Here is a 13,331-nt window from a genome sequence, read left to right as displayed (position 1 = left end):
TAATTTGCAGGTTAACATTCTCTTGGTATCATCATCTACCCATACCCCACAGAAAATAGGCAAAATTGCTTTCCTAATATCACTTAATTAATTATGCAGTTTTCTTAACGAAATATGGTTGTAATTACAAAGCTTAATTTAGTTTACTACAAAGAAGGTAACTTGGAATCAGTCCATTGTAAATTAGAAAAAATGTATAATTATTATTGCCATCAGTAATTTACCGGTTAACTTAGGTTTTTATTGGACTCAAGTGGTACAACTACCATTCCCTTGTCTTTCCTTAACCAAAAAAATCAACATCCAGCCTTACAACAAGCCTCTCTTCAATTCTGCATACTTTTCCCATCATTTTGTCCAACATAGCTATTCTATTCGTGCCCCTTCCTTGCTTGCTTAACATTCTCCTATCTACCAGTCTTCAGCATCACTTTTCTAGTCAAAATGCTTTGCATATACTTTTCCTTCCTAATTTGTACATATTTCTGCCAACAATCCACACCCAGCCTAGTATGTCCTCGTTTGTTTTACTTTTCCTCCACTTCACCTTTTCCATCCTTCTCCATGCTCAAATTTCAAAACCCTCCCAATCTTTGCTTATTATCTTGCTTCAATGACCATGCTTCTGCACTAGAAATTATGCTCCATATCAAGGTTTTGACGTACCTTTTCTTAATATCTTTACTCAACATCACTGTCATCAACTCCCTCCTTGTTAAAACTTCTTGTCTGCGCAGTTCTTCTTCTTTAAGCCTCGACTACTTAATACTATGAAGAATTCTGCATGTCCGGGTTTTCACCGCGTTGTTGTTTGAAGCCGACAACAGTTTCGCCGAAGTTTCATCCGGCGTCTTCAGGTCGAAGAACCTGAAGACGCCGGATGAAACTTCGGCGAAACTGTTGTCGGCTTCAAACAACAACGCGGTGAAAACCCGGACATGCAGAATTCTTCAAGCCACCGCCGCGAAAATCTACGCAGCCATATACTTAATACTATGATTAATGTCATTATGAAAATAATTATACACCTTAGTCGAAATAGAGCAGATAAAAATTTTTCCGAAGATTTAGAAGAAAAATTAAATAAGAGAGTATTATTTGATCGCGGTGGTTTAGAGGTAGAGCGTTGGACTACTGATCGGAGGGCGTGGATTCGATCCCCGCGCAAGTCTCTGGGCACCTGCAGCTCAACCCAAGATATGTTATTTTTCGGGTACCAGATTTTCTTGGGAGACCATAGCCGGCTTAGGGGAAGGAACTGGTCTCCCGACCCAGGGATGTGAATTTAACTCGCCTTCGGGCTTAGTACTTGGTCAACTCTACCATCACCTATCAAACCGACCCTCGCGTTGATTACTATGTTTTATGAGAAAATTATTGGTATGACCTACGAGACCAAAAATGAGAGCGTATTCAGTTATGGTATTGATTAGATTTCCACATTTGCCTTTCGAGGTTGGGCGAGCTCTTCGGGATCTGATAAGCGCGAGGAAGCCGACTCGGCATTCCTGTATCTGCTGGCTCCAAGGCGACGGCAGTTCGAACAGCCCGGCGCGCGAAGGGATGTCGTAGCGGACCCATCTTTTGATTTCCGTTCAAATTTTTAACCAGTGACTAGTCAGTGACGGATCGTTGGGCAAACTTCTGGCTGTTGAGAGAGGAAATCTGACATCTCCTAAAGGAAGCCAGTCGAATAGCGGACGCATCTATCGGACCCGAGGGAGTGAACTCTACTCGGGGACGACGTACTTGTAAAATGGGCAGTTATTCAGACGAAGGGATCAAAATCACGCCGTAAGTTAAATGAGCACGTCTTAGACTTTAAGGAATGGAAAAATACCCAGGGATACTTTGGAACGTTTACTCCCAGTGTAAGTACCTTACAGGTCGTGTGTGCAGTGAATAATACTTGCGGAAAATCTGGATTACTTTTATCGCCCAGATCATGTTCATTGTCTGACATGTGTTACTGGTCTTCTTGATGATGCTCTTCAGCTTAAGTTATTGGTTTTAAGTTTTTCGGCAAAAACTTATCTTTTGACCGTTTAGTTTATAGTGCTATCAATATCTTTCTCCTCTCGCGCACATTTCTTTTTCACAGGAAAAATGGGAAATAAAATGCTTTTTGCTTGCATTTAAGATGAGTCGTGCGTACCAATGAGTATGCACACCTCCAACAAGAACATTCCCGTCCAATCAATGCCGCAAAATACTTTATTTTTCATATGTAGTTCCATGAACAAACATTTTGTCTCGTTTTATGTCCATGCCATTTCCTGCTCAGCTGTCCACGAAGTTCTTTCGTCCACCCACCCCTCCCACTTTCTATCGTATTATGGATATTCCATTACCCCCAACCCACATCTAAATCCTCCCCAACTCTTCACCTCACTCCCCAGCGGCAGGTCAAACCTCCCCCTTCTCTTATCTTCGCCAACCAATCCCCTGAGCCCGCCGAACCATTCTCCCCCATTCCCTCTTCATGGTCTGGCGAGTATTTCTTGAAGCTCTGGTGGCTACATGTGTGCTTATGAGAGAGGGGAATCCCGCGCTGGGCAAACGACTTAGCGAGAGCGACGGAAGATCACTGGTGTCTAGAATAAATCAAGTAAGTGGCCGTGCATTCTTAATAATCGGTTATTTTCATGAGACACTTACTTTGAAACCTGAAATATAGTATACTGTCAAAACGCATTTCCCGCGATCGTCGGTTTCTGCCCTGAACTTCTCTCGTAATCTTAAATTTTCTTGGATAATAATGTCGTAACAATGCTGGTTAATGCTTGAAAGGATTAATTTGTGTACGCATACTCCAAAACTGAATGATGGCATTGCAGCACTTAACACTCGAAATTCGAGGAAGGTGAAATTTGACGCGAGGTTACCTAAGGCGTATGTTGTTCTCTTTTCGAGTGACTGTTCTGTTTTAGACCTTATATTTTGCCTGGTAAAACTAGGTTCACTGTATACTCCTTAATAGTATGTTCGATGTTCGTAGAAATGCGTTGGAATAAGTGAATCTAGTAACTTGTCATTCGGGAATTACTTCGCTGTCAAATTTAGTGCCTAGCCATGAACGTTCTTAACGAACACGTTCCAAGTATGAATTGAATCTCATACTGAAAGATACGCGATTGAATTTATTAATTTCGGTGTAATATTCCAGTGCACGATCAAACTAATATTTGTGTTCACGTGTTGTTCATGCATGCTTGATGACATAATAACCGCCGCCACACGTCCTCGCGGCGGCTTGCGGGGAATTCTTAGCATGTATACACTTGTTTAGATGAAAACGAAGTTTTCAGGAAATCGCAGGATTGATTTCATTAACGTACAAGGAATTTTACATTGATATAAAATTCCTTGAATTGAAGGAACAATGTTGGTATGACCACAGCGGTAAAAGTTTTGTCTATTCCAATCTATTGATGAATGGCATTGGAATCACCTCCTGGAAAACAGACACGCGAGGGAAGATTTCGTCCCCTAGTACGCACAAACCTTGAACCAAAAGGGATACTCCCCGCTGCGACGGGGTTCGCCTCTAGAGCGATGGCTACTGTTGATGTTCTTGATAGGATTTCCTCTACACATGATTTTTGACGCACTGGGACCTCTTACTGGGTTTAACCAGGATTCATCCTTATCCTCACCCGTCCCCCTTCGCCTTCCAATTTAAATTTTCGTCAGTCGTTCCAGCCAATAAAGATTGTCCGCCCATGAATCCCCTCCACGAATAAAGAATCACGTTTTTTTGTCTAGGCGCGTACGTCAACTTTCAAAGAGATGGGAACATTTTCCTTCAATTGCAATAATGATTTCCGTGACGACTGTGACCTGCATATTTCATCTTCTCACGTACCTCATCAAATCGTAAAAATGTCCCGGTTATACGAATTACATTGTTTTGTGTCATCAAATTTTTAACTTTCTAAATTTAAGGTACCGCCTATGTTGTTTCCTTCGTTTCAGAATGAGATACCAAACGTGTTCGGGGCGGAGATGTTGGGTAACTCATTTGTAAGGGTCGCCTCAAAGATTGGGTATAGGCTGCAAGATGGTGCGTTGGATTTTGAGGATTCCTCTTCCATAAGGTAGTTTTGCTTATTTCTAGTATCATTTACTTCGTGGTTTTACAGTTAATCCTTCCCGTATCGGAATGCGTGTCCCAGGACAGACAACTAAGGAGTTGAAGGGGACGACCCAATTCGTGAACGCGTTAAGCGAAGAAGTCATTGTATTAATTGGTTGCAATGACTTAAATGAGTTACAATGATCAGCCATTTAAACTTGAAAGACAATACAATTTCAAAGAAAATTGTTGCATTGATGATAAAATTAATAATATGCCCACGATTGCTGACTGATTTCATTAAAGTGGACTAAGTATCACTCATTAAGGGGTAGCTACTGCTCCTTAGTGAGAACTTGGTGGAATAAGGGATGCAGAATAACTTTGTTAACCGTGATACCGGAACCAAAGCTTTGGCATGATTCAAAGGATAGGGCGCTACTGAAGGCATTAAACAGCAATTTTGAATTGATAGAAAAGCAAGTCTCACAATTATCCATGCATATTTATTTTTCATACAGATAAAAAACATATCTTGTATAACTTTCATTATTAGGGGGGGGGGGGTCAGGATGATTGGCACAGCCAGTTTATTCGTCAACGCCAGCGGAACGCTAAAATTCCATTGTTTCGAGAGGTAATTGTCATCCTTGGACCGTCAAATTCCAATAAGAAGTTCAACACTTTTTCTTCAAGGGGATAGGGTGCCCGAAAAGGCAGTTGGACATGATACATTTAAACAACAATGGTATGAACATACTGTTACAAAAAATTAAACAGGAGTTAATCCCTTAAATTAGAGCGGGAGGTGCTTCCTTTCTAATTAAGGGAAAGAGCGAGCGGTTTCTCATATGCCTCCAGGGGATCTCTTTTTTGCCTGTTCCTTCTCAAAGCACAAAGAGAAGCGCATCTAGCGAGTAACCTCTTCGGGTGATGTGGAAAAACTTGCAGATAGGTGATGTATCAATGCAAACCCGTGATGTAGCAATGAATACTGATAATAAAAACAGATAATATTATCCATACATACCATCTAAAAACTTTCCATTTTTTCCCATTTTCACAGCTCAAGCTATCAGGAAAAGGAGACGGACAGCAGGGAAGTAGCAGCACAAACTGTGAAAAGGAGCCCCCTGCCGTGGGCTGGAAATGGTGCAAGAATGATAAAAAACAACCAGTAAGTAATGAATGCCGAAACAGATTAAGTGGGGTGCATTTCGTAAAAAAATTGTCTATGCGACCTATTGGAAGAATAAAGGGGTCCTATTAGAGATAATAATAATACAATTTTATTTATCCAGCGATCAAGTAGTCGCAACTGTTACACTTGATATAAGACATGTCAGGGAAAAGTGACAAAATACATTCATGGATACAAGACGCATATCGGGCATAATCAAGAAATTCAGCAATTGAATAAAACATTTTTAATTTTGAGAACCTAAGTAGATTGACTTCAAATGCAGCCACACTTTTCGGGTCTTATTCTCGGCTGGGTTTGTTATAAAGTTGAAGGCCCATAAAATTTGGGCCAGCACCTGCATTTTTTGTAGGTACATATAAAACGTGCAGCTGCTCATTCTGCCTTGTAGAATATTTGTGGATATCACAATTTTTCACATACTCGGATAGATTTCTTTTTGTATGTACTACTATATGAAAAATATACATATTTGGCACTGGTAATTCATCCAATTTTTTAAACAGGGGACGGCAAGGGGCATTGTGTTCTTCAAAACTCATTAGCCGAATGGCTCACCATATTCACCATAGCATAGTGTAGTATATAATATATAGTATATAGTAGAACTGACGTGAAAAGTAACTTTCATCGTGGGCCAAGTTCAGTGTTGTCGTCAAATTAGGTGGGCCTTGGATCCTAAACTAGGGTACGAGCCATGGGGTAAGCGAAAGCCTGCAGATAGAGTATGTCGTGATTAATGTTTATGCCAAATTGTTTGGAGAAAGAATGTGCTAGTTTAGTAGATATTGTGAAGTTTTTTCTGATTTTGGTGTGAAAGGACAACTCATAAAGATCTTTAAAAAATATAAGCTAAGCTGAGAGCTAGTATGTATCTCTCAAAGTCTAAAACAAATGTGGACTTCAGTAAACTCAAGTACGTTACCTTGCTGGGGAGCACACTTTTTATTTATATAGTTACCGAATTGCATACGGAATGTTAATAATAATCTGTGGATTTTTGCATCTGCCTCCAGATAAGACAAACTATAAAGTTTGATTTTAGGCAACTTGACTCACCTTTACTACTCATTGAAAGCATTGGTGAGATATCTGCTGATATAGTTCATTTTCGAATGATCATTGAAGGCAACTACTTACACAAAGTAGCTGGAAATAAATGCAGTTATTACTTAAGCTTATATTGAATTTTAAATAGTGTTTCTAGAGTCGCGCTAAGTTTGAATCAATATATCCCTGAAACAGTTTGACGTCAAGCAACATCATATTTCGGCTATTATTTTTTTCTTAATGGTCTTCGGTAACAGAAAACTGTCAAATTGATTAATACAGTACAGCAGCTCCTCTCATACCTGTGGAGAAATATCTCACTTATGTTTTATAATGAATTTTCCTTTAGTTATTATTAGGTAATCTACCGGTTTAGGTAGGTTTTTGGATGGACATAATTACTAATTAAATAATTTGACCCCTAGAAAAACACATCCTACTCTAAATCAGGTCCCTCTGCAGCTCTGAGTACTTCCTTCCTCCCTTCATCCCGTCCAACATTCCTATCCTGTTCCTTCCCTTTCCTTGTTTGCCTAACATTCTCCCCTCAATTACAGTCTTCAACATCCCACTGCCGGTCAACACCCCCTTCATCCACTTTCCTGCCTCCATAGGATTTCTCCCAACAAACTCCTCTCTTCGCCCATCATACAAAGTACTTCCTCATTTGTTTTCTTCTCTGTCCATTTCACCCTCTCCATTCTTCTCCACACCCACATTTAAAAAGCCTCGAGTCTGTCTATCCTCCTGCCTCAATGACCTCGTTTCCTCACCGTACATAGCTACGCTCCATATCAAAGTTTTTATGAGTCTTTTCTTAATGTCCTTACTCAATGTCCCTGTCATCAACTCCCTCCTCCTTGTGAAAGCCTCTTTGCCTAGCGCAATTCTTCTCCTTACGTTCCTACTACTTTGGCCATGTTGGTCCAAAACACTACCGAGATAGGTAAACTGTTATACCTGCTCTAGTTTTTGCCCTCCTACTTTAATGTTAAGCTTAGCCTTTTTCTTTCCAGAAAATCGCATAACATTTGTGTTATTAATATTGATTCTCATCCCATACCTGTCGCACTGAATTTCCAATTCCATCAGCAATGCTTGCAACCCCTTGGCTGACTGACATCCCAAAGCTTGGTTTTCAGCAAACCTAACTGATTTTACGAATTCCCCGCCCACTTACATTCCTACCTCCAGTTCTGCCCATGACTCTTTAATCATTTCCTCTGCATGCAGGTTGAACAGCAACGGTGATAATGGGCAACCCTGCCTTACACCCCTTCCTAACACTGCCCATCCTGACTCCCCGTTTCCTACCCGCACCTGAGCAGTCTGAGACATGTACAGGTTGCGGATTAGCCTCCTTTCCCTCTAATATATTCCTATTTTCTGCAATATACTCATTAGTTTTTCCCAATTCACTCTATCAAACGCTTTTTCGAAATCTACGAAACAGGCAAATACCTCCTGGTTGTGTTCTATATTCCTCTCGATTAATAATCTCATTACTGCAATGGCATCACGCGTACCTCTCCCCTTCCTAAACCCAAACTGATCATCTCCTAAGTAATCGTTTGCCCTACTCTCTATCCTTTTGTTTATGATCCTGAGAACAACCTTAGGTGCGTGGGATATCAAACTTATCATCCTGTAGTCCTCGCATGATGTAGCCTTTATCTTTTTCGGAATAAGAACTAAAACTGATCTCACCGATTTCCTTTGGTTATTGATTTAAATTAATGGTAGGTATGGCATCTTCGTGAACTTTTTCATCTCTTATAATTTATTTTAGATGAATCGGTCACTTTAGTGTCGATCGATTTTTACAGCCAGTTACAACGAGTTATAATGTAGAGTAAAAGATTGAAATATAATTGTAGGGTAACTTGGAAAAATATTTGTACTGCATATATTCCAGTTAGATTAGTTAAAACTCGCGAAACGTTCTCTTATGCCCTTGCCATACTGTCATCACATGGAGTTTGGAATTGAATGGTACCCTATGTATTCAAAGTACAATTTTCATAAATTATAATATGAAATATATTTTGGGTATCAATTTCACTTGTCAAGTGTTCATAATGTTTATTCTGAATTGTAATGTTATGTTAAACTAAAACTTAAGTTAAACGTTCTCTTATCATAGATTGGATGACTTATTGGGAAAAGCTGATTAATTGGAAAATTTAAAAAACAATTCAAGGGAGATTTGCATGTCCCATCATATGAACTAATGTCGCCTTGCCCTTTAGAAAATTATATGAAATTATTCAACATTTGGGTGGGTTTGTTGCTTGAGAGGTCACTTATTCAAGCATTAATAAGCTCCCATCGGGCCTTCATCTGCATTATATTTCTGTTAATTTTGGTTTGATAAATAACATAATTAATTCTTTCTAATGCTTTATTGCATTTTTTTTAACATTATATAAACCTGAAGTTATAAAAATGTATTTTGTATATATAGTGATGTTACCTAATAAATCTGTTCAATTTCTTAAATTTCCTGTTGCTATCTTTCTTTGCTTTTCCTCATTATTTGCATATTTATCTTCCTTTTACTTAATCATTCAACTAATTATGATCTGTCATTTGGTCTGATAGTGTATTTCTAGGTCACTTCATAGAATTGGTGCCTTTAATTTTTACATCTGCCATTTTGACTATTAACAAAATTATGCAATTGATACATATTTGTCAGTCTATTCATTTTACTTTGCTCAACTTTCAAACTCCCATTTGTCTTTTTTTTCAACATAGCTCAAGAGAGTTAATGGGAAAGTACATTCTTAAATTATTCTCTAAAATAATTAAGGAGAGCATTTAAGGTAAATTTATTTTCTTTTGTTAGATTTGAGTAACATATTTACCATTCAGCTGTCTGCGATTCACTGTTCCTCCTTTGTGGAACACCTTCGACCACGTTTTACTTGACAGGATATCTTAATCTTAAAAACATAATCGTTCTTCTCAGTAGTGAGTGTGGAATTAAATTATACAACATGTTTTGTACTAGAGTATAAAAAAATAGGATTTGGATTTACCTTTGCAATAAAACCACTCATCCAGCTTTTAATAATTCATTGTGGTACCGGTCACCTTTGTGGAATTATAACATTGTTCAGTGCAATGTACATATTGAATTAATAGCGTTTAAACTTTGATTTTAAATCAAGGGAATCAATATTTTAGATCTTGTCAGTTCATCAGAGATCATTTAATGTTGAATATGATTGATGCTAAATACCTGAGTGAGATTTGCATTCAGTTTGATCATTCATTCTGGCAATAAACTATATGGTACTGAATATTGTCCATTTATGCCTAAGAAAAAATTTTGAATTTGGAGGTAAACCAAAGTGTAAAATTTGTTTCAATAAGTTCAAGTTTCAATATAATAAGAATGTGCTTTGGACTTACTCTTGAATATTTGTTTCAGATTAACTAATAACTCATAAATGAATCATTGATAGATGAAGGGTATTAATGGATGATCAATTAACATTTTAATATAATTGAAAAACTTATGGAACTAAACTCGATATTTCTATCAATCGCGCATTGCCCAACATGGCATATTTAGAAATTAATTTGCGCTAACCATGTCCACAAATTATCTTAAATTATTTTAGGTTAACATACATAAATAATTTTGCAAATTTTAGTCTTACTAAGCAGAAATGATATATTTAAAACCATACCCTAAGTAATGATTTCTTTCTTTTTACAGCCCACGTTTCATGTTATCCTGTATGCTGCCAGCACCAGTTGATTAATGTGATCATTCAGCGAGTACTTGCCAAGGCAATGTCATGTCACTGCAATTTTTCATGTATTTAGTTGAATCATATTGTGTAAAGCCCTGTAAAACATGCTGCCATGTCAATAAAATAACTTTTGCTAGGCAGCATGTATATCTGTTTACTATGTATATCTAAGTAATCTTGGTTTTCTATTGTCAAATATTGTGGAAACTTGTACTTATATTTACAAATAGATTCTCTTACTTAAACACATAGTTTTCTTCAACCCTGGCCATGGAAATTTTTTATCTGGACTTAGAATAATTTTATTGGTGTAATAATGGGGATAATTGATCAAACACTCCTTCATTTGAAAAATAATTGCAATGAAACAGCAAATAAATTAAATATTTTGAACAAATCACTAGAAATTGCACTTTTTCATCAATTTTTAAAGCTTTTTGGGTGAAAAATGCCTCAAAAATATCCCTTAAGTCCTATTTTATTAAAACCAGCTTCTGTCCAGCCTTGAGACTTTGGTAATTAAAATTTGGATAGGGTTTAGAAAAAAATTTTATTTCCCCTGAAAATGATTACAATCAGATTACAAATATATAGCAGGAAAATTAACCACACTTCCCTCTTCTTGTGACTGCTAGCAGGACATAGAAACAATTTACAATACTGTCGAACTGTCATACTCTAGGGGCAGTTGACTTCCACAGGCTGACATTTAAGGAGTGCAATCAAGTAGTTTTTAACAAGAGATCAATAGAAGTCCTGTTTAAGCCACTAGATAGCTGCTCCCAAATGTTCACCTGCATGAGTTAGTTAACTGCTCCCAGAATATGACCTGCATTCAACAATTTGCAAATTGTTTCTATGCCCTGTTTATTGCTGACAGCCACCTGAAGAGGGAAGCTGTATACAATCAAGAACATTTTTGTCATCTGGTCCACTATCCTGGTAAAGCACTAAGGGCGATGCTGTCTTTCTGTTTTATCCCATGGCACAAGTCTGACAACTCGGTACAGCCAACTGGCATCCATTTCAGAGTCTGGATTCTCTTAAAAAGAGCCAAGTCTCTCAACTGACATTTGATGCGATTAGTGTTGTCTCATGTGCTCTGGCAATGACGCCCTGCAATGAAAGTAATAAAAAAGACATTGTGGAAAAGATAGTACAGCAATAATTGCAAAGAGGGGCCTTCAAAGAGAATATTTTATTAGGCATTAAGGGAGGAGAGAATGTAACAGAGTAGTCCTTGTATTTACTTAGAATTTTATATGAAAATAATTGCCAACATTTAGAGTTAAGAACATTAGGAGATTATTCCTTTATTAAAATTGGTATTTGCAGGAAGGGAATCAGTGACAGATATGGTAATTATTTTTAAAAAATCTACAAGTATGTACCTATTATGATTCCATTCTATTAAGGTCTGTACAAACTGTGCTCAGTTGTTGGAGAATCTTTGAAAACGGTTTCCCCTTTATCAGGATTAAATTCATCTGAACCAAAACTGCAGACTGAATAGAATGCAGTACCTACTAAATTCTTTCTAGATATATCCCTGATATTAGTTCAATAGTTTCAGCCTCAACTTTGTGGAAGTTCATTTTAATAAATGAAAAAGAAACACTTTGTTCCAATCCACCACTTTATTACAGGTACGACTAGTTTCGACGCTACGGCGTCATCCTCAGGTACAAAGTTTAAAGTCACAATCATTGTATATATACCCTCTTCTGGAAAGGGTGGGGGAGTTGTGGGAAGAGGGGGCGGGGAGGGGAGTACGGGGGTAGGTACGAAAGAATGTGGGAGAGGGTAGGAAACACCAGGAAAAGCGTGGCTACAGTGAAAAAATGGTGGACAAAATGCTCGGCAAGAAACGCTCCATAAGAGCCCAACGGCTACTTTACAATTCAGGGATAACTATTAAGGGAAAACTTAAGTGGGTAAAATTGCCCTATTATGGTGTCCCGTCCGAAAAAATTAGCAAATTGTTCCCGAAAGACAAATTCAGAATTGCTTTCTATAACAAACAAAATCTAAAAATGTTCATAAATAAAACTAAAGATAAAGTTGAGCCACTGGAAAATAGTGGGATATATGAAATGGTTTGTGGGGATTGCAGTGCGAGGTACATCGGACAGAGTGGTCGAGCGGTGCGGACAAGAGCGGAGGAACACAAGAGGTGCTACAAGAAGTGTAACCTAGCCCAATCCAACTTTGCCAAACACCTGTGGGAGGAAAATCACACCAGTGATTTCATCCCCAAAATTCTACATCGTGAAGAAAAAGGGAGGAGGATGGACAAGAAGGAAGAGTTGGAGATCCGGAGAACAATGAAGAAACATCCTTTACTCAATGACATTCTGTTTGAAAACGTATCACCTCTCCTGGAAGCCTCCCTAGCAATAACAGAAAAACAGAACCTCTAACCCCTTCCCCCTAACTCCCATTGACTCCTAACCCGTACCTTTATCCCCATTAGCCATTGACTCAAATTATACCGACCAATGAAATTTTTCCCCTCTCTTAACCCACCTTCCAATCCCCCCCACTCACTAACGCTTTTCCTGGTGTTTCCTACCCTCTCCCACATTCTTTCGTACCTACCCCCGTACTCCCCTCCCCGCCCCCTCTTCCCACAACTCCCCCACCCTTTCCAGAAGAGGGTATATATACAATGATTGTGACTTTAAACTTTGTACCTGAGGATGACGCCGTAGCGTCGAAACTAGTCGTACCTGTAATAAAGTGGTGGATTGGAACAAAGTGTTTCTTTTTCATTTATATCCCTGATATATTAAAGGAAATTTACAGTTCAAGACATTTACAGTTAGGTATTAGTTTAAATCAGGGCCTTTTTCAAAATAAACTGATTCTACAGTAAAAATGAAAATAAAGTCACCACAAAAAAACATACCATTATTTTGAGGAATAAAATATACAGGAGATGCAAATATATGAAACAAAGTGAATGAAAAGAATATAATGAACGAGTTGAAATAATGATAAATAGAGAAGATAACACAGCACAATGGTAAAAGGTAAGGTCAAAGCTAAGAGTCAAAGCAAAGAGAAGTCTTTCCAACTATCTGCACAATCCATTAAGGAGTTGATTTATTGATGCTATCAGAATAGGGGCTAATTAAAAGAAGTTGCGGAGGAAATCCAAAAATGTAGGTATTACACCAATTGGCAAACAGGACTATCTGAGTAAGATTCTTTCATCCAAATGGTAGATTTACAACTCAAT

At 38.1% G+C, this 13,331-nt stretch overlaps 1 protein-coding gene across 1 annotated transcript; it reads left to right on the top strand.

Annotated features, from left to right (window-relative positions):
- The first annotated feature begins 2,518 nt into the window (after positions 1-2,518).
- LOC139695396 (uncharacterized) lies at positions 2,519-10,272 on the top strand. Its single transcript, XM_071594128.1, has 4 exons — positions 2,519-2,608; positions 3,976-4,097; positions 5,142-5,252; positions 10,054-10,272. Exons 1-4 carry the CDS (start codon positions 2,531-2,533, stop codon positions 10,097-10,099), a joined length of 357 nt encoding a protein of 118 aa, XP_071450229.1. The 5' UTR covers positions 2,519-2,530; the 3' UTR covers positions 10,100-10,272.
- Positions 10,273-13,331: the final 3,059 nt, after the last annotated feature.

The sequence above is a fragment of the Hetaerina americana genome, unplaced genomic scaffold (genome assembly GCF_022747635.1).
Source record: "Hetaerina americana unplaced genomic scaffold, ioHetAmer1.1.p SCAF_6, whole genome shotgun sequence".
Classification (NCBI taxonomy): Eukaryota; Metazoa; Arthropoda; class Insecta; order Odonata; family Calopterygidae; genus Hetaerina; species Hetaerina americana.
This window is presented reverse-complemented; position numbering and strand designations above follow the sequence as displayed.

Coding starts and splice junctions, on each gene's coding strand:
- LOC139695396 (XM_071594128.1), top strand. CDS start 2,531: ATGAGAGAGGGGAATCCCGCGCTGGGCAAACGACTTAGCGAGAGCGAC. Junction 2,609..3,975: donor TGGTGTCTAGAATAAATCAA/GTAAGTGGCCGT, acceptor CCTTCGTTTCAG/AATGAGATACCAAACGTGTT. Junction 5,253..10,053: donor AGAATGATAAAAAACAACCA/GTAAGTAATGAA, acceptor TTCTTTTTACAG/CCCACGTTTCATGTTATCCT.